Genomic DNA, 27,895 nt, shown 5'->3' with positions numbered 1-27,895 from the left:
TATATTTTTTTTTTTTTTCTTTTTTCTTCCTGGCGCTACCTCGCTGGAGGGGTGTGTGTGTGTGATATTTCATGTGTGGCAGGGTGGCAATGGGAATGAATGAAGGCAGCAAGTATGAAGAGTATGTACACGTGTATATATGTGTATGTCTATGTATGTAAAAGTTGAAATGTATATGTGCGTGTATGGGCGTTTGTGTATGTAGGTGGTTCGGCCATTCTTTGTCTGTTTTCCTTGCCCTACCTCGCTGACACGAGAAACAGCGATTAAATATAATAAATAAATAAATCATTTTTTTTTTTTTTTTTTTTTTTTTTTTTTTCTTTTTTCTTCCTGGCGCTACCTCGCTGGAGGGGTGTGTGTGTGTGATATTTCATGTGTGGCAGGGTGGCAATGGGAATGAATGAAGGCAGCAAGTATGAAGAGTATGTACACGTGTATATATGTGTATGTCTATGTATGTAAAAGTTGAAATGTATATGTGCGTGTATGGGCGTTTGTGTATGTAGGTGGTTCGGCCATTCTTTGTCTGTTTCCTTGCGCTACCTCGCAAAACGCGGGAGACAGCGACAAAGTATAATAAAAAAAAAAAATATATGTGTGCGTGTGTGTGTGTGTGTAATTTTTTCATACTTGATCACCATTTTCTGCATTAGCAAGTAGTCCCTGGAACAGAGCAAGAAAGGCTGCATTCACTCAAATCCATTCTCTAGCTGTCATGTGGAATGTACCAAAACCACAGCTCCCCATCCACAACCAGTCACCAAAAACCTTTCCATGTGTACCCTGACTGTTTCACAAGCCCTGGTTCAGTCCATTGAAAGCACATCAACCCCAGTATACCACATCATTCCAATTCACTCTATGCTGCACATGCCTTTCACTCATGCATGTTCAGCCCTAGTCACTTAAAATCTTTTTGACTCCATCCTTCCATCTCTACTTTGGTCTACTTTTTCTTGTTCCCTTCTCTTCTGACATATATATCCTCTTTGCCAACAGCTTCACACTCATTCTCTCCATGTGTCCAAACTATTTCAGCACACCCTCTTCAACTCTTGTCATCTACACTCTTTTTCATTACTATATCTATCTCTTACCCTTTAGTACTTACTTGACCAAACCAACATATTATCCTTAAACATTTCATTTCGAACACATCCACCCTTCATCGCACTTCCTCATATATAGCTAATGCTTTGCATCCATATAACATTATTGGGACTACTATACCTTCAAAACATACCCATTTGTGCCTTCCAAGTTAATACCCTTTTTTCACCCCCTCACCCACTTCGACTCCTAGGTATGTAAAACACTTTACTTCCTCCAAATTTTCTTAATTCAAACCCACACCACAACTAACCAGTCCCTTTACCCTGCTAAACATAATAAACTTACTTTTAGCCACATTTACACTAAACTTCTTCCTTTCACACACTCTTCCAAACTCAGTCTCCAATTTTGCAGTTTTCTACATGTTAAGTTCCATAAGAAATTGGCTTCAGCACAGCTTCATAAGTACTTTCTAACTCTCTGTCATGGTTGTAAGGAATAAGTGGTCTTAGGTGATTAAGATTAGGTTTTCAGTTTTCTAGTGAATATTGATTTAAGGTACTATGTTCACAATGAAGGGTAATTTATTAATGTTAAGACCTATTGGGATTACTTAATGACCGGAACTCTTAAGGCTATTTTGTTGTGCCCATGTATTTTAGGTTTAAACTACACTTGAGCAGACCCTATTGGTAGATGTAAGATGACATGCTTATCCAGCTAAGAAGGTTATAGAGGTAGGATGACCAATGTTTATCCTGCTATGAATAATTTACAGAGAGGATGATTAATGTTTACCCAGCTAGGAGGAATTTGCAGGTAAGATGACTTTTGTTTGCTCAGCTAAGAAAAATTTAAGTTTTGGATGATGAATGTTTACCCAGCTAGGAAGAATGTACAGTTTGGATGACAAATGTTTACCCAGCTAGGAATAATATACAGGTAGGATAAATAATATTTGTCCAGCTAAGAAAAATGTGCAGGTAGGATGATTAATGTTTACCCAGCCAGAAAAAATGTACAAGTAGGATGACTAATGTTTGCCCATCTAGGAAGACTATACTATAAGGCATAATGAAGATAACAGATTGAAGTTGGAATCTTTTCAGAAGTCCTCAAACTATCATTATTTGTAGATAATATTCATTAAAAGTTATATATTGTCAGCTCTTGCTGTGTGTTTTTTATGATAAAAATGTCAGATTAGAAAAAGAAATTCCATTAAGTAAAAAATTTCATGTAACTATTTACATTTTCAACTTGAAAGATGAAAACCACCTGTTGCACTTACAGCATTTTGTCTTATTCTCTTGAAGTTTCTGTGTCATGAATGAAGTGATGCAGGTTAAAAATTGCCCTCTCTTTGGTTCAAACCATATCCTTATGGGCACAAGTTTGGAAGTGAACATAAGGGGTTCTGGCCCATCTAGTGTTGCAGGCCAAAAGAAGTGTTTTTGGTTCTACCATCCCTTCCATGGGAGCTCTTACTCTTGGGCCACTGCCTTGTGATGTAGTCCCTTTGCACATACTTGGAGCTCTTAATGTATCATGAGTGTCACGTCCCTTATACCCATGTCATCACAAGGGGATTTGAGGTAATATATAATTGTCTAATTATTCCAGGACAAATATTCATGAGTTTTGATGCTATCTGGTGCCATTCTAAAGGCTACTGCAGCCTTCCATTAGCAAGGGAAATGTAGAATTCTTTTGAGTGAGAAGTTCCTTAATGAGACTTTATTCCCAATGATACAGCCTTGCCAGAGGTGACTTTTCATTTGCAGTGTAATGAGCAGGCAGAGTCCATCAACACCAAGGGCATGTGAAGCATCTGGGGTAAACCATGGAAAGGTCTGTGAGGCCTGGATGTGGATAGGAAGCTGTGGTTTCAGTGCTTTACACATGACAGCGAGAGACTGTGTGAATGAATGTGGCCTCTGTCTGTTTTCTTGGTGCTACCTCACTGAAGCAGGGGGTAGCGATGCTGTTTCCTGTGGGGTGGGTGGCACCGGGAATGGATGAAGGCAAGCAAGTATGAACATGTACATGTATATAGATGTATATGTAGTTGGATGTATATGTATGTATAAGTGTGTGTATGGGCATTTATGTACATACATGTGTATACAAGTGATTGGGCCATTTTTCATCAGTTTCTTGGTGCTACTTCGCTGACACGGGAAAACAGCGATTAAGTATAATGAATAAAATATTCCATACATTCGCCATTTCCCGCATTAGTAAAGTAGTGTTAAGAACAGAGGACTGAGCCTTTGAGGTAATATCCTCACTTGGCCCCCTTCTCTGTTCCTTCTTTTGGTAAAGTAAAGACAGGAGTGGAGGATTTCCAGCACCCCGCTCTCTCTCATTTTAGTCACCTTTTATGACATGCAGAGAATACGTGGGAAGTATTCTTATATGAGTTCAGTAATAAAAACTGGGTACGTGCAGGACATGCATATTAACATTTTCATATGTCTTGCATACATATGTAAAGGATGCTGCTTTCAAGATGCACATACATTTACTAGCCTCTTAGTTACCAGTTACTCCTGGTTACTATGTTACTGTATGGCTCAAGGTAGTGGCAAATGTATGAACTTCAAATTACTTTACAAATACCATGGGAGGCTTGTTTATCATTTTTCCCTTGATGGTAAGAGTTGCCTACTTCAAGTGACTGCAGTACCCAAAAAGAGCTAATGTGTCATGTTTTTATCGAATCATATTACATACTGTTTAAAAACTCAAACATGCCTTGATTCAATCCACTGACAGCACATCAACCCCGGTATACCACATCGCTCCAATTCACTCTATTCTTTGCCCTCCTTTCACCCTCCTGCATGTTCAGGCCCCGATCACTCAAAATCTTTTTCACTCCATCTTTCCACCTCCAATTTGGTCTCCCTCTTCTCCTCGTTCCCTCCACCTCCGACACATATATCCTCTTGGTCAATCTTTCCTCACTCATTCTCTCCATGTGACCAAACCATTTTAAAACACCCTCTTCTGCTCTCTCAACCACGCTCTTTTTATTTCCACACATCTCTCTTACCCTTACGTTACTTACTCGATCAAACCACCTCACACCACACATTGTCCTCAAACATCTCATTTCCAGCACATCCATCCTCCTGCGCACAACTCTATCCATAGTCCACGCCTCGCAACCATACAACATTGTTGGAACCACTATTCCTTCAAACATACCCATTTTTGCTTTCCGAGATAATGTTCTCGACTTCCACACATTCTTCAAGGCTCCCAGAATTTTCGCCCCCTCCCCCACCCTATGATCCACTTCCGCTTCCATGGTTCCATCCGCTGCCAGATCCACTCCCAGATATCTAAAACACTTCACTTCCTCCAGTTTTTCTCCATTCAAACTCACCTCCCAATTGAATTGACCCTCAACCCTACTGTACCTAATAACCTTGCTCTTATTCACATTTACTCTTAACTTTCTTCTTTCACACACTTTACCAAACTCAGTCACCAGCTTCTGCAGTTTCTCACATGAATCAGCCACCAGCGCTGTATCATCAGCGAACAACAACTGACTCACTTCCCAAGCTCTCTCATCCCCAACAGACTTCATATTTGCCCCTCTTTCCAAAACTCTTGCATTCACCTCCCTAACAACCCCATCCATAAACAAATTAAACAACCATGGAGACATCACACACCCCTGCCGCAAACCTACATTCACTGAGAACCAATCACTTTCCTCTCTTCCTACACGTACACATGCCTTACATCCTCGATAAAAACTTTTCACTGCTTCTAACAACTTGCCTCCCACACCATATATTCTTAATACCTTCCACAGAGCATCTCTATCAACTCTATCATATGCCTTCTCCAGATCCATAAATGCTACATACAAATCCATTTGCTTTTCTAAGTATTTCTCACATACATTCTTCAAAGCAAACACCTGATCCACACATCCTCTACCACTTCTGAAACCACACTGCTCTTCCCCAATCTGATGCTCTGTACATGCCTTCACCCTCTCAATCAATACCCTCCCATATAATTTGCCAGGAATACTCAACAAACTTATACCTCTGTAATTTGAGCACTCACTCTTATCCCCTTTGCCTTTGTACAATGGCACTATGCACGCATTCTGCCAATCCTCAGGCACCTCACCATACACACATTAAATAACCTTACCAACCAGTCAACAATACAGTCACCCCCTTTTTTAATAAATTCCACTGCAATACCATCCAAACCTGCTGCCTTGCCGGCTTTCATCTTCCGCAAAGCTTTTACTACCTCTTCTCTGTTTACAGGGAAAAAATGAAATTGAGTGGGAGACGTATAAAAGAAAGAGACAGGAGGTCAAGAGAAAGGTGCAAGAGGTGAAAAAAAGGGCAAATGAGAGTTGGGGTGAGAGAGTATCATTAAATTTTAGGGAGAATAAAAAGATGTTCTGGAAGGAGGTAAATAAAGTGCGTAAGACAAGGGAGCAAATGGGAACTTCAGTGAAGGGCGCAAATGGGGAGGTGATAACAAGTAGTGGTGATGTGAGAAGGAGATGGAGTGAGTATTTTGAAGGTTTGTTGAATGTGTTTGATGATAGAGTGGCAGATATAGGGTGTTTTGGTCGAGTTGGTGTGCAAAGTGCGAGGGTTAGGGAAAATGAGTTGGTAAATAATATATATATATATATATATATATATATATATATATATATATATATATATATATATATATATATGGTGACTGAGTTTGGTAAAGTGTGTGGAAGAAGAAAGTTAAGAGTAAATGTGAATAAGAGCAAGGTTATTAGGTACAGTAGGGTTGAGGGTCAAGTCAATTGGGAGGTGAGTTTGAATGGAGAAAAACTGGAGGAAGTGAAGTGTTTTAGATATCTGGGAGTGGATCTGGCAGCAGATGGAACCATGGAAGTGGAAGTGGATCATAGGGTGGGGGAGGGGGCGAAAATTCTGGGGGCCTTGAAGAATGTGTGGAAGTCGAGAACATTATCTCGGAAAGCAAAAATGGCTATGTTTGAAGGAATAGTGGTTCCAACAATGTTGTATGGTTGCGAGGCGTGGGCTATGGATAGATTTGTGCGCAGGAGGATGGAGGTGCTGGAAATGAGATGTTTGAGGACAATGTGTGGAGTGAGGTGGTTTGATCGAGTGAGTAACGTAAGGGTAAGAGAGATGTGTGGAAATAAAAAGAGCGTGGTTGAGAGAGCAGAAGAGGGTGTTTTGAAATGGTTTGGGCACATGGAGAGAATGAGTGAGGAAAGATTGACCAAGAGGATATATGTGTCGGAGGTGGAGGGAACGAGGAGAAGAGGGAGACCAAATTGGAGGTGGAAAGATGGAGTGAAAAAGATTTTGTGTGATCGGGGCCTGAACATGCAGGAGGGTGAAAGGAGGGCAAGGAATAGAGTGAATTGGAGCGATGTGGTATACCGGGGTTGACGTGCTGTCAGTGGATTGAATCAAGGCATGTGAAGCGTCTGGGGTAAACCATGGAAAGCTGTGTAGGTATGTATATTTGCGTGTGTGGACGTATGTATATACATGTGTATGGGGGGGGTTGGGCCATTTCTTTTGTCTGTTTCCTTGCGCTACCTCGCAAACGCGGGAGACAGCGACAAAGTATAATAAAAAAAAAAATATATGTGTGCGTGTGTGTGTGTGTGTGTAATTTTTTCATACTTGATCACCATTTTCTGCATTAGCAAGTAGTCCCTGGAACAGAGCAAGAAAGGCTGCATTCACTCAAATCCATTCTCTAGCTGTCATGTGGAATGTACCAAAACCACAGCTCCCCATCCACAACCAGTCACCAAAAACCTTTCCATGTGTACCCTGACTGTTTCACAAGCCCTGGTTCAGTCCATTGAAAGCACATCAACCCCAGTATACCACATCATTCCAATTCACTCTATGCTGCACATGCCTTTCACTCATGCATGTTCAGCCCTAGTCACTTAAAATATTTTTGACTCCATCCTTCCATCTCTACTTTGGTCTACTTTTTCTTGTTCCCTTCTCTTCTGACATATATATCCTCTTTGCCAACAGCTTCACACTCATTCTCTCCATGTGTCCAAACTATTTCAGCACACCCTCTTCAACTCTTGTCATCTACACTCTTTTTCATTACTATATCTATCTCTTACCCTTTAGTACTTACTTGACCAAACCAACATATTATCCTTAAACATTTCATTTCGAACACATCCACCCTTCATCGCACTTCCTCATATATAGCTAATGCTTTGCATCCATATAACATTATTGGGACTACTATACCTTCAAACATACCCATTTGTGCCTTCCAAGTTAATACCCTTTTTTCACCCCCTCACCCACTTCGACTCCTAGGTATGTAAAACACTTTACTTCCTCCAAATTTTCTTAATTCAAACCCACACCACAACTAACCAGTCCCTTTACCCTGCTAAACATAATAAACTTACTTTTAGCCACATTTACACTAAACTTCTTCCTTTCACACACTCTTCCAAACTCAGTCTCCAATTTTGCAGTTTTCTACATGTTAAGTTCCATAAGAAATTGGCTTCAGCACAGCTTCATAAGTACTTTCTAACTCTCTGTCATGGTTGTAAGGAATAAGTGGTCTTAGGTGATTAAGATTAGGTTTTCAGTTTTCTAGTGAATATTGATTTAAGGTACTATGTTCACAATGAAGGGTAATTTATTAATGTTAAGACCTATTGGGATTACTTAATGACCGGAACTCTTAAGGCTATTTTGTTGTGCCCATGTATTTTAGGTTTAAACTACACTTGAGCAGACCCTATTGGTAGATGTAAGATGACATGCTTATCCAGCTAAGAAGGTTATAGAGGTAGGATGACCAATGTTTATCCTGCTATGAATAATTTACAGAGAGGATGATTAATGTTTACCCAGCTAGGAGGAATTTGCAGGTAAGATGACTTTTGTTTGCTCAGCTAAGAAAAATTTAAGTTTTGGATGATGAATGTTTACCCAGCTAGGAAGAATGTACAGTTTGGATGACAAATGTTTACCCAGCTAGGAATAATATACAGGTAGGATAAATAATATTTGTCCAGCTAAGAAAAATGTGCAGGTAGGATGATTAATGTTTACCCAGCCAGAAAAAATGTACAAGTAGGATGACTAATGTTTGCCCATCTAGGAAGACTATACTATAAGGCATAATGAAGATAACAGATTGAAGTTGGAATCTTTTCAGAAGTCCTCAAACTATCATTATTTGTAGATAATATTCATTAAAAGTTATATATTGTCAGCTCTTGCTGTGTGTTTTTTATGATAAAAATGTCAGATTAGAAAAAGAAATTCCATTAAGTAAAAAATTTCATGTAACTATTTACATTTTCAACTTGAAAGATGAAAACCACCTGTTGCACTTACAGCATTTTGTCTTATTCTCTTGAAGTTTCTGTGTCATGAATGAAGTGATGCAGGTTAAAAATTGCCCTCTCTTTGGTTCAAACCATATCCTTATGGGCACAAGTTTGGAAGTGAACATAAGGGGTTCTGGCCCATCTAGTGTTGCAGGCCAAAAGAAGTGTTTTTGGTTCTACCATCCCTTCCATGGGGAGCTCTTACTCTTGGGCCACTGCCTTGTGATGTAGTCCCTTTGCACATACTTGGAGCTCTTAATGTATCATGAGTGTCACGTCCCTTATACCCATGTCATCACAAGGGGATTTGAGGTAATATATAATTGTCTAATTATTCCAGGACAAATATTCATGAGTTTTGATGCTATCTGGTGCCATTCTAAAGGCTACTGCAGCCTTCCATTAGCAAGGGAAATGTAGAATTCTTTTGAGTGAGAAGTTCCTTAATGAGACTTTATTCCCAATGATACAGCCTTGCCAGAGGTGACTTTTCATTTGCAGTGTAATGAGCAGGCAGAGTCCATCAACACCAAGGGCATGTGAAGCATCTGGGGTAAACCATGGAAAGGTCTGTGAGGCCTGGATGTGGATAGGAAGCTGTGGTTTCAGTGCTTTACACATGACAGCGAGAGACTGTGTGAATGAATGTGGCCTCTGTCTGTTTTCTTGGTGCTACCTCACTGAAGCAGGGGGTAGCGATGCTGTTTCCTGTGGGGTGGGGTGGCACCGGGAATGGATGAAGGCAAGCAAGTATGAACATGTACATGTATATATATGTATATGTAGTTGGATGTATATGTATGTATAAGTGTGTGTATGGGCATTTATGTACATACATGTGTATACAAGTGATTGGGCCATTTTTCATCAGTTTCTTGGTGCTACTTCGCTGACACGGGAAACAGCGATTAAGTATAATGAATAAAATATTCCATACATTCGCCATTTCCCGCATTAGTAAAGTAGTGTTAAGAACAGAGGACTGAGCCTTTGAGGTAATATCCTCACTTGGCCCCCTTCTCTGTTCCTTCTTTTGGTAAAGTAAAGACAGGAGTGGAGGATTTCCAGCACCCCGCTCTCTCTCATTTTAGTCACCTTTTATGACATGCAGAGAATACGTGGGAAGTATTCTTATATGAGTTCAGTAATAAAAACTGGGTACGTGCAGGACATGCATATTAACATTTTCATATGTCTTGCATACATATGTAAAGGATGCTGCTTTCAAGATGCACATACATTTACTAGCCTCTTAGTTACCAGTTACTCCTGGTTACTATGTTACTGTATGGCTCAAGGTAGTGGCAAATGTATGAACTTCAAATTACTTTACAAATACCATGGGAGGCTTGTTTATCATTTTTCCCTTGATGGTAAGAGTTGCCTACTTCAAGTGACTGCAGTACCCAAAAAGAGCTAATGTGTCATGTTTTTATCGAATCATATTACATACTGTTTAAAAACTCAAAAAAATAATTTTTAATATTTCAAAATTTGTTAGTTCTCACCTGCAGTAAGAAAATTCCTTTATAACCCTTTCCAGTATGAAATGATTTAAGTCCCTGTGAACAGTTTTTTTCCAAACATATAATTTACATTAGTTTAAGATGAATATTCACTGAAACAATTTATTGACAAAAATCAGTGTTTTAACTCCATGTAAATGCTCTCAGATTATCAAAGTGTTTTGTCCATCTGTACAAAATTCTGATTATGTACTGATGAAATACTTTCTTGTTTATATTTTAATGACCTTTATGATTTCTTGATTTTCCAAAAATATATCTCTCTGAAACTTAAGTATTTTGTTACAGAGCTCATGCATATCATGTATGATATTTTACATTCACAGTCACCATTATCATTTTTTTTTTTTTTTCTGTCTCCCGCGTTTGCGAGGTAGCGGAAGGAAACAGACGAAAGAAATGGCCCAACCCACCCCCATACACATGTATATACATACACGTCCACACACGCAAATATACATACCTATACATCTCAATGTACACATATATATATACACACACAGACACATACATATATACCCATGCACACAATTCACACTGTCTGCCTTTATTCATTCCCATCGCCACCTCGCCATACATGGAATACCATCCCCCTCCCCCCTCATGTGTGCGAGGTAGCGCTAGGAATAGACAACAAAGGCCCCATTCGTTCACACTCAGTCTCTAGCTGTCATGCAATAATGCCCGAAACCACAGCTCCCTTTCCACATCCAGGCCCCACACAACTTTCCATGGTTTACCCCAGACGCTTTACATGCCCTGATTCAATCCACTGACAGCACGTCAACCCCGGTATACCACATCGATCCAATTCACTCTATTCCTTGCCCGCCTTTCACCCTGCATGTTCAGGCCCCGATCACTCAAAATCTTTTTCACTCCATCTTTCCACCTCCAATTTGGTCTCCCACTTCTCCTCGTTCCCTCCACCTCCGACACATATATCCTCTTGGTCAATCTTTCCTCACTCATTCTCTCCCTGTGACCAAACCATTTCAAAACACCCTCTTCTGCTCTCTCAACCACGCTCTTTTTATTTCCACACATCTCTCTTACCCTTACATTACTTACTCGGTCAAACCACCTCACACCACACATTGTCCTCAAACATCTCATTTCCAGCACATCCACCCTCCTGCGCACAACTCTATCCATAGCCCATGCCTCGCAACCATACAACATTTTTGGAACCACTATTCCTTCAAACATGCCATTTTTGCTTTCCGAGATAATGTTCTCGACTTCCACACATTCTTCAAGGCTCCCAGGATTTTCGCCCCCTCCCCCACCCTATGATTCACTTCCGCTTCCATGGTTCCATCCGCTGCCAGATCCACTCCCAGATATCTAAAACACTTTACTTCCTCCAGTTTTTCTCCATTCAAACTTACCTCCCAATTGACTGACTTGACCCTCAACCCTACTGTACCTAATAACCTTGCTCTTATTCACATTTACTCTTAACTCTCTTCTTTCACACACTTTACCAAACTCAGTCACCAGCTTCTGCAGTTTCTCACATGAATCAGCCACCAGAGCTGTATCATCAGCGAACAACAACTGACTCACTTCCTAAGCTCTCTCATCCACAACAGACTTCATACTTGCCCCTCTTTCCAAAACTCTTGCATTCACCTCCCTAACAACCCCATCCATAAACAAATTAAACAACCATGGAGACATCACACACCCCTGCCGCAAACCTACATTCACTGAGAACCAATCACTTTCCTCTCTTCCTACACGTACACATGCCTTACATCCTCGATAAAAACTTTTCACTGCTTCTAACAACTTGCCTCCCTCACCATATATTCTTAATACCTTCCACAGAGCATCTCTATCAACTCTATCATATGCCTTCTCCAGATCCATAAATGCTACTATCAAAATATAATACAATATAATACTAATTCATTAACTATGCTGATATGGAATCCATAGTCTCATGTGAATGAGCAAAAAAGTTATCTCGGAACTTGCACATGAACTTTAAGTTATCCATGTAAGCATAGTTTTTGTTTCTATAAAGAGCTGTTTGGAAAACAATAAAATGAAGATAATAGACACAATAAAACCACCTTTAAAGGAGTGTTCCTAATTTAGTTCCTATTAATTATCTATCATGGATTCTCATCAAGTGCTTAGTTAAGTGGTAAATGGGACACCACTAACAATCGTGATCATTATTTAATAAACAATGTTCTGTATGTAATAAATGTTTATTAATTATAAAACAGAAATTTTTCTCAAAAATATGGAGGGTACACTAAGCAGCGAATCTAAGGCATAGATCCTGTTACTCTAAGTACAAGTAGGCAGATTATGTTCCAGGCAATAATGACATGAACAAATAATACTGACAAATAGAAAATTATGGAACTGACAACTACATAAAAGACAATCATCTTTTTCATATGTATACAAAATAAATAAATTAAATTTAAGCAATTAAATTATAAATTTATTCTAAAATATGATTATTTGTCATTATCAGGAAGTTCACTACAAACTGGAACAGCCAACAAAACATGCACAACCATCATCCACATCTCGAATATCAAAAATCACACCAATTTATCATGAGATAGTTATCCTGCCCAAGCTCTCTTCAATCAATTAATTTATCCAGAATCACTTGTTCGGTATTGATCCAAGTTTTGATAGTCTCCAACAAATATGATTTGTTTGTGTGCTAACAATGACCAAACATGAAATTTTTCACAAGTAAACAATATTATAAAACATTTAGCAAAAACTTAGAATATATATAAAAGAATGACTTAGAAGATGACTTATGGGGGCTGAAGTTGAACACTTCTAACAAGCCTGTACTCCGTTAAACTTGCTTGTACCTGTGAGTTATAAGTCCAGATTACATGTGTCTTTAAAATGGCCCACACATCAGCTATATGCAATTACACTATAAGATCATTTACATACATATTAACAGGATGGTATAGGTAGATAAATAAATAACAGTTTGGCTATGAACCTAAAATTATGGTCATGTATTTAACAGAAGGCAAGCTGACAGTTATTGAAGATACCTCTAGCCTGCTAAATGTGAGAAGCCCCATGACCGGAGAGAAAACTCACATAACCTGCTGAAGGATAAGGCAGCAAACAAATAAGGACTTTCCAGATTATTTAGTGCTGGAAACTTAGTACATATGCGCTTGCGACAGCCAGTCTGGACCCACTGATGACATTTGTTAAGGCCACTAATGATGCTGCTACATACATGCTATACATCTGAGTATGACAAGTAACACTTATGTGCAGCTAGAGGCCACCAATGACACTGACAGAGTTGTGCAGCTTAGGACCACCACTGACACTGCTGGGTAGCTTAGGATTATCACTGATGCTACTGTGCAGCTTGGGACCACCACTGACACTGTTGGGTAGCTTAAGACCACCACTGACACTACTGTGCAGCTTGGGACCACCACTGACACTGTTGGGTAGCTTAAGACCACCACTGACACTACTGTGCAGCTTGGGACCACCACTGACACTGTTGGGTAGCTTAGGACCACCACTGACACTGCTGGGTAGCTTAGGACCACCACTGACACTGCTGGGTAGCTTAGGACTATCACTGATGCTACTGTGCAGCGTGGGACCACCACTGACACTGTTGGGTAGCTTAAGACCACCACTGACACTACTGTGCAGCTTGGGACCACCACTGACACTGTTGGGTAGCTTAGGACCACCACTGACACTGCTGGGTAGCTTAGGACCACCACTGACACTGCTGGGTAGCTTAGGACCACCACTGACACTGCTGGGTAGCTTAGGACTATCACTGATACTATTGTGCAGCTTGGGACCACCACTGACACTGCTGGGTAGCTTAGGACCACCACTGACACTACTGTGCAGCTTGGGACCACCACTGACACTGTTGTGCAGTTTGGGACCACCATTGACTTATGCAATCTAGGACCATCACTGACACGATGGTGCAGCTTAGAACCACAACATGAAACTTGTGCAGCTTAGGACCATCACTGACACTATTGTGCAGCTTAGGACCGAAACTGACTTGAGCAGCTTAGGACCATCAGTGACATTGCTGTGCAGCTTGGAACCACTGTTGACACGTGCAATTTAGGACCACCAGTGACTGTTGTGTAGCTTAATACCAACAATGACACTGTTGTTCAACACAGGACCAGCAATGACAATGTTATGCAGCTTAAGACCACCACTGACACTTTAGTTCAACACAGACCATCACTGACACTGTTGTGCAGCTTATGACCACCACCTACACTGTTATGCAGCTTAAGACCACCACTGACACTTTAGTTCAACACAGACCATCACTGACACTGCTGTGCATCTTAGGACCAACACTGACAGTGTTGGCAGGTTGGGACCACAACTGGCATTGATGTACAACTTAGGACCACCACTGACACTGTCGTGCAGCTTAGGACCACCATTGACACTGTTGCCAACTAAGGACCACCACTGACAGTGTTAGCAGCTTAGTATCACCACTGACATTGTTGTGTGGCTTAGGACCAACACTGGCATTGTTGTGCAGCTTACCACTGACAGTGTTAGCAGCTTAGTATCACCACTGACATTGTTGTGTAGCTTAGGACCAACACTGGCATTGTTGTGCAGCTTAGGACCACCACTGACATTGCCCTGCAACTCAGGAACACCACTGACACTGTTGTTCAGCTTACGACCACCAACAATACTGTTATTCAAGAGAGAACTTCCATTGGCACTCACGTTCAGCTTAGGGCCACCAGAAACATTGCTATACAACTGAGGACCCCGAAAGACACTGCTTTACAGCTGAGCACACCAGAGACACTGCTCAACAGTTGAGGACCACCAGAAATATTGCTGTAGATCTGAGGACCACTAAAGACACATACAGTTAAGGGCCACCAGAGACTGCTGTACAGTTAAAAACCACCAGAGACACTGCTATACAGCCGAGGACCAAGAGAGGCACTGCTGTATAGCTGAAAGCCACCAGAGACATTGCTGTACAGCTAAGGACCACCAAAGACACACTTAACAGCTGAGAACCACCAGAGACACTGCTGAAAACCTAAGGACCACCAGTGACACTGCTGTATAGATGAGGACCACCAGACACACTGCTGTACAGCTGAGGACCACCAGAGACACTACTGAACACATAAGGACCACCAGTGACACTGCTGTATAGATGAGGACCACCAGACACACTGCTGTACAGCTGAGGACCACCAGAGACACTAGTGAACACATAAGGACCATCAGTGACACTGCTGTATAGATGAGGACCACCAGACACTGCTGTACAGCTGAGGACCACCAGAGACACTACTGAACACATAAGGACCATCAGTGACACTGCTGTATAGATGAGGACCACCAGAGACCCTGCAGTTATGAATCACTTGAGATGCTGCAATAAAACTGAGGCCAACTGGAACTCCATTCCTGTAAAATCAATGACAAAATAATCAGAATACTTGATATGTTGTATATACCATTACCCACATTCAAAGGAGGCAGGAAATGGAATCTTTCCCAAACATTTTCTGTGCTAAACATGGGTTTCATGTTTAGCTAGTGCTAAGGACCTAAGAGCATTGCTTTGTACATTTAAAAGAATTTTTAAAATTGGATCGGCCAACTACCACATAAGTGAAGCAGCAGTCAGCAAATATCTACACTAAAAATATCTGGAAAAAAATTAGTTTTCCTGCTAAGTACAGTACATGTGAAGAAGTAGAAACAAATATTTGTTATAAGACACTTCCTTTCATACTTTAAAAATTATCATCAGAAAGTAAATACATATTTTTTTTCTTACAGAAATCAACAATGGCACATGCAAAACATGGTCCAGTCAAAAGCCATCTCAAGAGAAAAGGAATAAAATGAAAGAAAACAAAAATTAACCAGGGCTTTACAGGCATTTGTAGGACTGAGTCTTGAAAGCAGAAAGGTTATCGGACAAGGATGGGAGAGACAAAGACATGAGGAAAATTCCAGGCCTTGGCTGTTCAAAGGCATGATGAAAACAGTACAGACATAGACCGATAATGAGAACAGTGGAGAACAACAACCAAAATAATCCCTGAAGAACAAAGTGATAAGAACACCATCGTGATGTACAGAAAGGGATGGTTAAAAAGAGATCCCGGGAGAATGAATGAGATTGCAGGATTCTGATTTCACCCTGAATAATAAAAAAGGTGGAAGAACCACCCAAAATGTGTGACTAGTACAACAAATTTGGGCAAATAAAACCCTTGAAGATATGAAATGGGCTTAGACTTGGACAAGTGGTACAATTAAGAAAAATAATGAAAAAAATCATACAGGTTTAAAATCCATTATCCAAAAATCAGAAAACTGAAATTAAACTTCTTAGGTAACTCTGGTTTCGCTAACATTCCCAACCTTTGCCCATCAAACCCAGTTGTATATCAGCACCTGAATTTTTCTTTTTTTCAACAATTTCTTCACAAATAATCAAATGCACTCATATGCTGATGACTCAACACTGCATTCATTCACATCCTTCAATTCTGCTCCTTCTCTCACTCTATCTGCATCTCATCTTGGCACAACCTCCTTCATAAACTTGGGCTTGGACAGGATATCTCAGTGGGTTAGATGAAATTTAGTTAAGTTTAATGCCTTCAAGAATCAGTTTCTACCCATCTCTCTATTAAGCCTCCTAACAACTCTCATCTCTTCTTTGATGGTTCTGTAATTCCTCCTCATGACTCAATGAATATACTTGGTATTGTTTTAACATCTGCTCTTTCTTGGAAACACCATGTTATGGAAATAATTGAGTCTGCCTCTAAGGAACTGGGTATCCTGTTTAAATGCTTAAATTTCATCTTCTGAACAGTTGCTCCATTTATACAAAAGACTGATTTGTCCTTGTTTAGAGTACTGCTCTCACATCTGGGGTGGTTCTAGCTATGCATCCTTACTTGACAGAGTTGAAAGTGGTCAAATTTATAAACTTTCCCTCTTCTACAGGTATTATACTGGTTTTTGCTCCCAAGAGCTGGCTGCTTGTGTGCCCTCACCACCAGCTAGACCATGCAATGCTCAACAAGCTGCTGCATCACATAATTACTGTGTGGCCATCAGCAACTCAAGGGTGGGCCATTTTGATAACTCCTTCTTTCCCTATAAGTCGATGCTTTGGAACTCTCTATCATTTTATCTTTCACAATAACTATGACCTGGCACATTTTAAAAAAAAACAGGTATTTTACTTCCTTTTGCCTTTTCTCTTTCCCTTTCATAATTTCAATCAAGGCCCAGCCTTGATTTGGACTTCTGTGTGTGAATAGAGCCTTCAACACAAAAAAAAGGCTGTTGTGTAAGCATGGAACTTTCTGTTTTCATTTTCTTATTATTTCATGCACTATAATACTACCTGTTATCTGTATACATCCATATGTAGACAGAATGCTGTTAAATCAAAATGCATTTCATGCTAAGACCCTTCAGTGAAAAGATATCCATAAGATCATTCAAGTGCAATCTTGTAAACTAATCCAACGTCAATCCACACGCTACACCTGTGATGTCGTCTCTAGCCAATGAAGAAACTGCACATTACCCCTGTGCCAATGACAGCTTGCTAGTCCAGCTGATAGCATCAAAAAGCCAAGAGAAAGCCAGCTGCCAAAATCTGATCTCCAAACTTTGCTCCAAATATGCTCCTTCTTGACACAATTCTTCCTATCTGGGAGCAATGAAGAATGCTTGGAAAGAGATAACATTGTCTTGGGAAGTATAAATGGGTATGTTTGAAGGAACAGTAGTTCCAACAATATCATATAGTTGTGATACATGGGCTTTACCTACGGATGTACAGAGGAGGGTGGATGTGTCAGAATTGATCAAGTAAGTCATGAACACGTAAGAGAGATGTGCGGTAATAAAAAGAATGTGGCTGAAAGAGCAGACGAGAGTGTGTTGAAATGGTTTGGACATATGGAGAGAATGAGTGGGAAAAGACTGACAGAGAGGATATATGTGTCAGAGGTGGTGGGAACAAGGAGAAGAGGGAGACCAAATTGGAGATGGAGGGATGAAGTGAAAGTGATTTTGAGTGATTAGGGCCTGAGCATGCAGGAGGGAGAAAGGCATGCACAGAATAGAGTGAATAGGAACGAAGTGGAATACTGGGGTCAACGTACTGTCAATGGAATGAGCCATGGCATATGAAATGTTTGGGGTAAACCATGGAAAGGTCTATGGGGCCTGGATGTGGACAGGGAGCTATGGTTTTGGTGCATTACACATGTTAGCTAGAGACTGAGTGTGAGTGGATGTAGCCTTTTTTCTTGTTTTCTGGCACTACTTCGCTGTCGCAGGGGTTAGTGATGCTGTTTCCAGTGGGGCAGGATGGCACCGGGAATAGATGAAGGCGAGCGAGTATGAATATGTATATGTGTATATACGTTGATTTATGTGTATATGTACATATGGTGTTAGAGAGAGGGAGTATATGCTGGAGGGGCAGTCCTGTGTGGCTTCTGCCCACTAATGATATGTGTAAAGCACTTCTAAATTCAGAGATCATAGAGTCTCTCACTGTTAGTAACAGGCAATGTATATTCACTTATACAGGATGGAACCATGGAAGCGGAAGTGAATCATAGGGTGGGGGAGGGGGCGAAAATCCTGGGAGCCTTGAAGAATGTGTGGCGGTCGAGAACATCTCGGAAAGCAAAAATGGCTATGTTTGAAGGAATAGTGGTTCCAACAATGCTGTATGGTTGCAAGGCGTGGGCTATGGATAGAGTTGTGCGCAGGAGGATGGATGTGCTGGAAATGAGATGTTTGAGGACAATGTGTGGTGTGAGGTGGTTTGATCGAGTAAGTAATGTAAGGGTAAGAGAGATGTGCGGAAATAAAAAGAGCGTGGTTGAGAGAGCAGAAGAGGGTGTTTTGAAATGGTTTGGGCACATGGAGAGAATGAGTGAGGAAAGATTGACCAAGAGGATATATGTGTTGGAGGTGGAGGGAACGAGGAGAAGTGGGAGACCAAATTGGAGGTGGAAAGATGGAGTGAAAAAGATTTTGTGTGATCGGGGCCTGAACATGCAGGAGGGTGAAAGGAGGGCAAGGAATAGAGTGAATTGGATCGATGCGGTATACCGGGGTTGACGTGCTGTCAGTGGATTGAATCAGGGCATGTGAAGCATCTGGGGTAAACCATGGAAAGTTGTGTGGGGCCTGGATGTGGAAAGGGAGCTGTGGTTTCGGGCATTATTGCGTGACAGCTGGAGACTGAGTGTGAACGAATGGGGCCTTTGTTGTCTTTTCCTAGTGCTACCTCGCACACATGAGGGGGGAGGGGGATGGTATTCCATGTGTGGCGAGGTGACGATGGGAATGAATAGGGGCAGACAGTGTGAATTGTGTGCATGGGTATATATGTATGTGTCTGTGTGTGTATATACATGTGTACATTGGGATGTATAGGTATGTATATTTGCGTGTGTGGGCGTGTGTGCGTGTACATTGTGTATGGGGGTGGGTTGGGCCATTTTCTTTTGTCTGTTTCCTTGCACTACCTCGCAAACGCGGGAGACAGCGACAAAGCAAAATAAGAAAAAAAATATATAAATATGAAAATCACATAACACTAAAATAAATTCAGTACTGTAACAGGCTATGTAAATCCATTTAAATATAAATACAATATACAAAAATCACTTACAAAATCAAATTCAGTAACTACGTAAATTCACTTATATATAAAAGTGAAACAATAAAATAACTTATAAAATCAAATTAAATTTTCATCACTAATAAGAAACTACCTCCATAAAGGGTAGTTTACTAATGTAAACATATTTCACTATCAACATTTTCTATAGATGTGGTAGAGCTTGAAACAAGGCCCTATACACAGTGGTCCCTAACAGACATTGCAATACCAGTATGTGTCTTTTCACCTTTTTTGAGAGCACATAGGACATTGCAAGCATCCCCCTCTCTCTAACCTGGTGAGGCTGTGATGTTTTCAGTGGGCTGAGGACGAAAGAACATCCTCATCAGAGGACTCCTCCTCAAAGAGACAGTACCAAATAAGAGTTTATAAAACAAAATAGCATAATAAGTACATTCCTTTACCTGGCATCTTAAATTCCCTTAAAAGTAATTTCCAGTAACACAAATAATAACATGCCCAATCTATATAAAGCTTGAACAATATTCTCTAATTATTGTTACATCTCCCTTTCTTTAAAGTTTACAAACATTTGCCCCACAAGAGAACAAAGTGTACCTCCTTTAGAACATGTTACATATAAAAAACATAAATACCAACCGATAAATTTGAGGGAAAACATCTTTTCCAAACTTAAGCTACCTGAGTTGGCTTTACAAAGCATAGTCATCCAGGATTCTTGGCTTCTCCAATGAACAGTCCTGGGATGTTCACTGCAAGCCACCTGGTCCAAGTGGCTGTGGTCCTTTATCTTGGGCACCCAAAGTTAACAGGGACAAAGACTGTGACTCCCAGAAGTTGGTTAGACATTCTTTGAGTGTAGCTCCACCGCTTTTATCAGATATACATTGGAATGCCCAGTACTATGATTTTACTTAGGCCATCCCTTGAAACAGTGTTAACGTCTGTAGTGTAAGAAATGTAAGTTATGTGTCTGTCATACGTGATGCCTAGAATGACTGGTGTTTAGAGGAATTGGTTAGTTATTCAGGATTATGGGAGAATGGAGGATGAATTCATGTCTGTTAGGGGTTATGAGTGTATTGGATGCATTAGTTTTGTTTTGAGTAAGCCAGTCTAGTTGAGTGATGTAGTGTTGCTTGTCTGTTGTTGTTGTTCTTGCAGTGTTAGAGTGCTAAGATGTAACTGTAAGGTTATCTGTGTGTAAAAAGACTTTCTCATATGGTTTGCAAGGGTAGAGGAGATATTGAAGAGGGTGAGAGAGAAGATTGTCCCTTTGGAACTCCACTGTAGATTTTAGAGTTTAATCCTTTGTGAGTGACCGTCACAGAGTCCAGCTATGTAGTTGGCTAACCACTGTTAATTCTCATGAAGTGTGGTGTCAAGTATCTTTTGTGTGAGGATATGTCAGGGGACACTGTCAAATACTTTGTTGATGTCTAGTAAAACCAGTACTATGCATGATGGCTAAAGCCATCTGGGATGTATTGTGTAAGGTTTGTGTGTAGGTGTGGTGGTGGAGTGACAGGGTCTAAAGCCATATTTGTAGGGTGGTTGGGAAATGGGTTAAGTTGGCCGACCTTGTTGCAAATAAGGTTGCAGAAGGATTTGGAAATTGATGATAACAGTGATATGGGGCAGTAAGAGGAAGGGGAGTCTAAGGTTTTGGGTTCTTCAGGACAGGTACTATACTGGGAAGTTTCCAGATGCATGGAATTTTGATGTGCAGTCGAATTTCTGAAAACATCTAATTACTTGAACTGCTAGTGATTTACATGGAAGTCTGATAAACTGTATGGGCTAGTTCCAGTGGAGTTCTTTTTGCTTCTTTTAAGTTTTGAGTGCCAGCAAGAATGAAGAGTGAGTAAGCAGCTGTATCAAGGACAACTTCATAAAGTTTCCCCAGTGCATTTAGTAACACTCCGTCAAATCCATATACTTACAGCATCTTCCAAAAGGCCAGTATGTCAACCTTATCATATGCTTTTACAAAGTCCATAAATGTCCAATGCAGTTCACTCTTTTTATCAAAGTACTTCTTACACAGATTCTTCAAAGCAAACACCGAGTCTGCGTACCCTCCCTTTACCTTTTTTGAAACCACAATACTCTTTGCCCATCAGATAATGATCTGTGCACATCACCATTAAATGAATTAACATTCTTCCTTACACCTTGCCAGGTATATTCAACATTCCAGCATTCTCCTAGTCCTCAGTCATCTCATCTTTGACCATATATACTTTGAATAACCTGATAAACCAATCAACAGAAGTAATTACAAACCTATGGAGGGAATCTACAATGTCATCACCATTTTTTGAGAGATTATCTCAATATTTACCAAGGAACTGAATCTCTACATAACTTACTTAGAAGAGTGGTGAGGTAGTGGTACTTAAGTTCATAATCTCTACATCAATTTTGCTTTATGTTCATATCGGTTTCAAGCCTTTTTAATCTCCTTTCAAGAAGTGAAATGCGTTCTTCATCAGTGCTGTGTCTTGCATCTTCAAGCATCTCAATGATTTGAGCCCTATGGTCCAGCATAGTTTGGTACTCATCCTGCAAATTTTTTCATTTCCATTAACAATAGTGTTGACATCAAGAAAATTAAGAACAAGATTTTGTGCACTGAAAAATGAATGGTGATTGGGAATACACGAATAAAAAAAGGTGTATACATATGTACATGTGGGTGAGTGAGTCTGGAAGTCAATAGGTATTACTAGATTAATATGGGGGTCAGTAAACATTGCTGGATCATGTGCTGTGAGTTTTCATAGCTGTTTCACTAATCTGAAAGTTTAAACAATATGAATGCAATAAATAGTCCATATAATTCAATATAAATAAAAAGAATAAGGTAGGCAATACAATGAAATACCTACATCTCTGGTAATCTTGAGGTGAATAAGTAGGGATGCTAGTTCAATCTCCTCAGAGTAGGCGTTCTTAAGTGGTACGCTGCGGTAGCCTTCTCGTACACATGTCACCTGGTCATAAATATATATCTTAAGAACAGATTAATTACTGTGATACCTGAATAACTCATTACATGCTCAAAACCTGGAACCACAATGTCAACTTATAATCTTCATTTCTTATCTGCTTACACTACTGAATGGACCAACAGTACTCATAGAACAGACCTAGCCAACAGTACTTATTACTCATAGAACAGACCTAGCCAACAGCACTTATTACTCATAGAACAGACCTAGCCAACAGCACTTATTACTCATAGAACAGACCTAGCTAACAGTACTTATTACTCATACAACTAACCTAGCCAACATACTTATTACTCATACAACATACCTAGCCAACAGTACTTATTACTCATAAAACATACCTAGCCAACAGTACTTATTACTCATACAACATACCTAGCCAACAGTACTTATTACTCATAAAACATACCTAGCCAACATACTTATTACTCATACAACAGACCTAGCCAACAGTACTTCTAACACAGACCTGGCCAAAAGTACTTATAACAAAGACTGGGCCAACACTACTTATACCACAGACCTGGCCAACAGTACTTATACTACAGATCTGGACAAGGTACTTATACCACAGTGTTTGTACCATGAACTGGCCAACAATACTTATACAACAGACCTGGCCAACAATAACTATACCACAGACCTGGCCAACAGTAACTATACCACAGACCTGGCCAACAGTAACTATACCACAGACCTGGCCAACAGTGCTTATACTACTGACCTGGCCAACAGTACTTATACTATGGATCTGGCCAACAGTATTTATACCACAGTCTTGACCAACAGTACTTATACAACAGACCCGGCCAACAGTACTCATCCCAAAGACCTACCCAACAGTACTCATACCAATTTCCTGGCCAAAAGTACTCATACAACAAACCTGACCAACAGTTCTTACACCACAGACCTGGCCAATAGTACTTGTACCACATTCCTGACCAAGAGTACTCATATAACAAACCTGGCCAACAGTACTCATACCTCATTCCTGACCAAGAGTACTCATACAACAAAGCTGGCCAACATTACTTATACCATAGACTTGGCCATAGGTATTTGTACAACAGACCTGGCCAACAGTACTCATAATGCAGACCTAGCCATCAGTATTCATACCGCAGACCTGGCCAACAGTGCTCATACCGCAGACCTGGTCAACAGTACTCATACTGCAGACCTGGCCAAAAGTACTTAAACCACAAAGCTGGTCAACAGTACTCATACCACAGACCTGGCCAACAGTACTCATACTGCAGACCTGGCCAACAGTACTCATACTGCAGACCTGGCCAAGATTACTCATACCACAGACCTAGCCAAGAGTATTTATACTACAAACCTAAAAGGTACTTATACCAAAGACCTGGTCAAGAATACATATATCAAAAACTTGGCCAAATGTACTTAAACCACAATCTTTGAAAAATGAATAAAGCATGGAAGGGAAAAATCTACTACAAAACAGGAAAAAGAGCTTTAAGATGTTGCAAGATATTGAGTTATCCAGTAACCAAGTTATAAAGAAACAGGAAAACAACAGTATCGATTTATCATTAGCTCCTTCCCCATGTTGATTGTGCAAAGTCATGAACCACTGCTAAAAAATGACACTACAGACTATGGTTGTTAAAATTAAGGTATATGACAAGGGGCAGGAATGCCTAAGGTTGTCAACACTAACATCTGACAGAGGGGCAAGGATGCCTAAGGTTTTTAACATTAAGGTCTGACAGAGGGGCAGAGATACCTATGGCTATTAACATTAAGGTTTGACTGAGGGGCAGAGATGTCAAGGTTGTTAATATTAAGGTCTGACTGAGGGGCACAGATGCCTAAAGTTGTAAACATTAAGGTCTGGGTTCATTCATTTTATGAGAAAATAATTTTATGAGAAAAAGTAAAGAAATCTTTGTTGAAAGTCCATATGAAATTTTTACTGTTTTCATTTTACAAGGACATGGAGGTCCTTAGAATAAAGTCCATGACTTAGATAAATGACTTGAAACCCATTAGTCTGCAGAGAGGCCACACATTTTGAGTAATGGGTTGTATGTTAAAAATCTTCAGAGAGTTAAGGTAAACAGCACTGGATAATAAGGGTCTAAGAAACTTACACAGGATTAACTTCCAACAGGAAATTGCTAACTTACATAGGACTGGTGTTACCTTTCATATGACTGGTGTTAACTCAGACAGAACTGGTGCTATCTTATACAGGACTGGCACTAACTTACTTTGGAAAGGTGCTAACTCATATAAGGACTGATGCAAACATATATAGGAATGATGCTAACCTACACAGGACTAGCACTAACTTGCATAAGACTGGTGCTTACTTACACATGACTGTTGCTAACATACATGGGTGGTGCCAACTTGCAAAACTCTGGTACTAACTTACATACGACTAGTGCTAACACACACAGGACTGGTGCTAACTCACACAGAAATGGTGCTAACTTATATTGGACTGGTGATAACTTATACTGGTCAGAGGCTAACTAACATGGGATTGGCAATAACATACACATGACTGGAGCTAACTTACAATGGACTGGTGCTAACTTACACAGGAATGGTGCTAATTTACACTGGACTGGTGCTGTCTTACACAGAATTGGCACTAACGTACACAGGACAGGAGGTAACTTACATAGGACTGATGCTAACTTACATACGACTGATGCTATAATACATATGACTGGTGCTAATATTTAGAAACAGCTTTCTTCTGATCATCTTCTGGGTCAACAGTTTTAATGGGATTTAGATATGAGAGCAGACACTTTAAGACTTTAAAGCAGGCATAACAGAAACATGGGGAGGACTGGGATGTAGAGGATCATTTTGAAAATGGGAAGAGATTTTTGCTATCATGAAGCCTTGTCTTTAAATACGCAATACTAAGATAACTACAAGATCACATACATATATCAGAGAAAATATTATGGTATGGAGTGACGAATTAATTTCTTAGCAGTAACAATGGCATACTTGTATAGTAATGTGGAACTACCGAGTGATGGGTGTCTATCTTACTTAACACAGGTGCAAGGGAGAGTGGAGAGAAACAAACATGGCATCCATAACACTGGAGTGGTGTGGTGATATGTAATACAGGAAATTCTAGTGGAATAATAAACCTTAATGACACAATTCTATGTTTCCATGGGGAGGGACAACCAACACAGACAGGTGATAAACTATAATCAGGATTTCCTTACCGGAAATGTTGCTTGTCCAATCTGGTTTGGTTCTCCAAACATGTCTTCATCATACACGACAAACCGGATAAGACTACATTCGGGGTTCTTTACTTGAAATATTAGCTTTTCGCACCAAACAGGATTCAAACCATTATCAGCTGTGGAAAAGTACAAAGGTTTTCCACTTGGATAACTAATGTGCTATACAACAAAACTGATGAAATATATATTATTTACTCTATCAATCCTTAAACACCAGGCACTTAAATTCTACAAATAATCATAATGAAATTCAGCACATTCCAATCAATCATTTCAATAATACGCTAACTACAAACCTATTTACATAATCCTCTTACTAACATACCTCTCTCTCTTACCCTATGAATTCTTATTCAGTCACCCTTCCTTACAACACATATTATTCTAAGACATCTAATTTCCAACACATTTTCTCTATTCATTACATTTTGGTCTATGGCCCACAACTCATGACCATATGACACCAACAGGGATACTATACCATCAAACACACTCTATTTTGCCCTTAAAGACAGTTACCTCTCTTTCCATGCATTCCTCAATTCACCCAAAACCTTTGCCCCCTCACAACCCTAAGGCTCAAGCCTCCATGGTCCATTTACTGCCATATCCACTCCCATCTATGTCACTCAATCCACTTTCTCACACCATATATTGTCCTCAAACATTTCATTTCCACCACATCTACCCTCCTCCATACAACCCTATCTAAAGCCCAAGCCTCGCAACCATATAACATTGTTAGAACTACTATTCCTTCAAACATACCCATTTTGCTCTCTGAGATAATGTTCTCTCCTTCCACACATTCTTCATTGCTCCCAAAAACTTCACCCCCCCTCCCCCAAAGACCAGAGCTGTTAAATGTGAAAAGCCAAAAACTGGAACTTCTGTCATATATTCTTATGATACCTAAAGCTAAAACCCAATAACACTGAGATTCATGACGGTTTAACAATCGTGGAACTAAGGTCATCACACAACATACTTGTTTTAAAACTCATCATCCACAGCAATGAGGAGCATCTCTGGTAATATATGCCACTAAAATATAAATCAATATCACAGTAGCTAATCTAACAAAATTAAACTCATTTTGCATTATGTATATCACTTTGGTAAAATGGAGGTATGTTTGGAGCCACAAGGAATTTAGCTGAAAACATCAACTTTAACTTTTCTGTGAAATGAGAAGGAAGGTGCTGATTTGCCAAGTATCTACTATCTGTGGTCTTATCATTTACTAAACTGACATCATTTTGTAAATTTTTTTTTTTTTTTACAAAGACCAACACTTACCAAGAGCTTTGGTGGTGTACTTCTGACCACTGTCATATTCACAGCCCACAATTTCTACCTCAACAAGGGGGGAGATACAACCTCTCCCAGATTTACTAAGGTGACGAGCCCCAAAAATCTACAAGGAAAATAATCAAAATGCATGGGAGTTACTGCAAATAGTAGGTACTGAAGTACCTTTCCAATTCTTAGAAGAAAGCACACAGAGGTATACAGGAGATAAGACATGGAAATGGTAACTCTGACCAATCAAGTTGTAAGTAGTCAGCAATTTCACTATGTACTCTTGACCTTAATTACTGGTTTCTAGTACAAACATAATATGAATTCATTAATTTTGTGTCATTTAGAGAACTATTGCAATTAAAAGCCTGCATCAAATGTAAGCAGCCTTGTCAAAGTTCCTGGGCCTCTTTGTAAACTTATATACAATGAAAAGTAGATTCAAGGCTCATGTACTGTGTAATGAATGACTTTAAAAGCTTTCTTTTCACTATCATAGACTCTGAAAAAGAAGAATAAAAAGCCATAATGTATACTTCATCTATTGGTAAAAACTGAAAATAGTTGCTGATGAAATTCAAATAAATCATATCTACGGACAAGTGGGTAAATGAAAAGGTAGACCAATGTAGAGAGAAACTATT

The 27,895-nt window shown here is 39.9% G+C and overlaps 1 protein-coding gene across 5 annotated transcripts in view; it reads right to left on the bottom strand.

Annotated features, from left to right (window-relative positions):
• sl (small wing phospholipase C gamma 1) overlaps positions 1-27,895 on the bottom strand; it is a 103,192-nt gene that overhangs the window by 31,466 nt on the left and 43,831 nt on the right. For 4 of the 5 annotated variants that reach the window (XM_071680376.1, XM_071680375.1, XM_071680373.1 and 1 more), the window contains 5 exons: positions 27,249-27,366; positions 25,926-26,065; positions 22,573-22,677; positions 22,054-22,246; positions 12,182-15,441 (listed from right to left, as the gene is read on the bottom strand). In XM_071680376.1, the coding sequence (XP_071536477.1) occupies positions 22,100-22,246; positions 22,573-22,677; positions 25,926-26,065; positions 27,249-27,366 (510 nt within the window). In that variant the 3' untranslated portion in view covers positions 12,182-15,441; positions 22,054-22,099. Of the gene's footprint in view, positions 1-12,181; positions 15,442-22,053; positions 22,247-22,572; positions 22,678-25,925; positions 26,066-27,248; positions 27,367-27,895 lie in introns of those variants that run through there. The other variant, XM_071680374.1, reaches the window with a different exon arrangement.

This window comes from Panulirus ornatus, chromosome 31 (genome assembly GCF_036320965.1).
Source record: "Panulirus ornatus isolate Po-2019 chromosome 31, ASM3632096v1, whole genome shotgun sequence".
Lineage (NCBI taxonomy): Eukaryota > Metazoa > Arthropoda > Malacostraca > Decapoda > Palinuridae > Panulirus > Panulirus ornatus.
The sequence above is the reverse complement of the archived record's forward strand: the minus strand, read 5'-3'. Positions and strand labels throughout refer to the sequence as shown.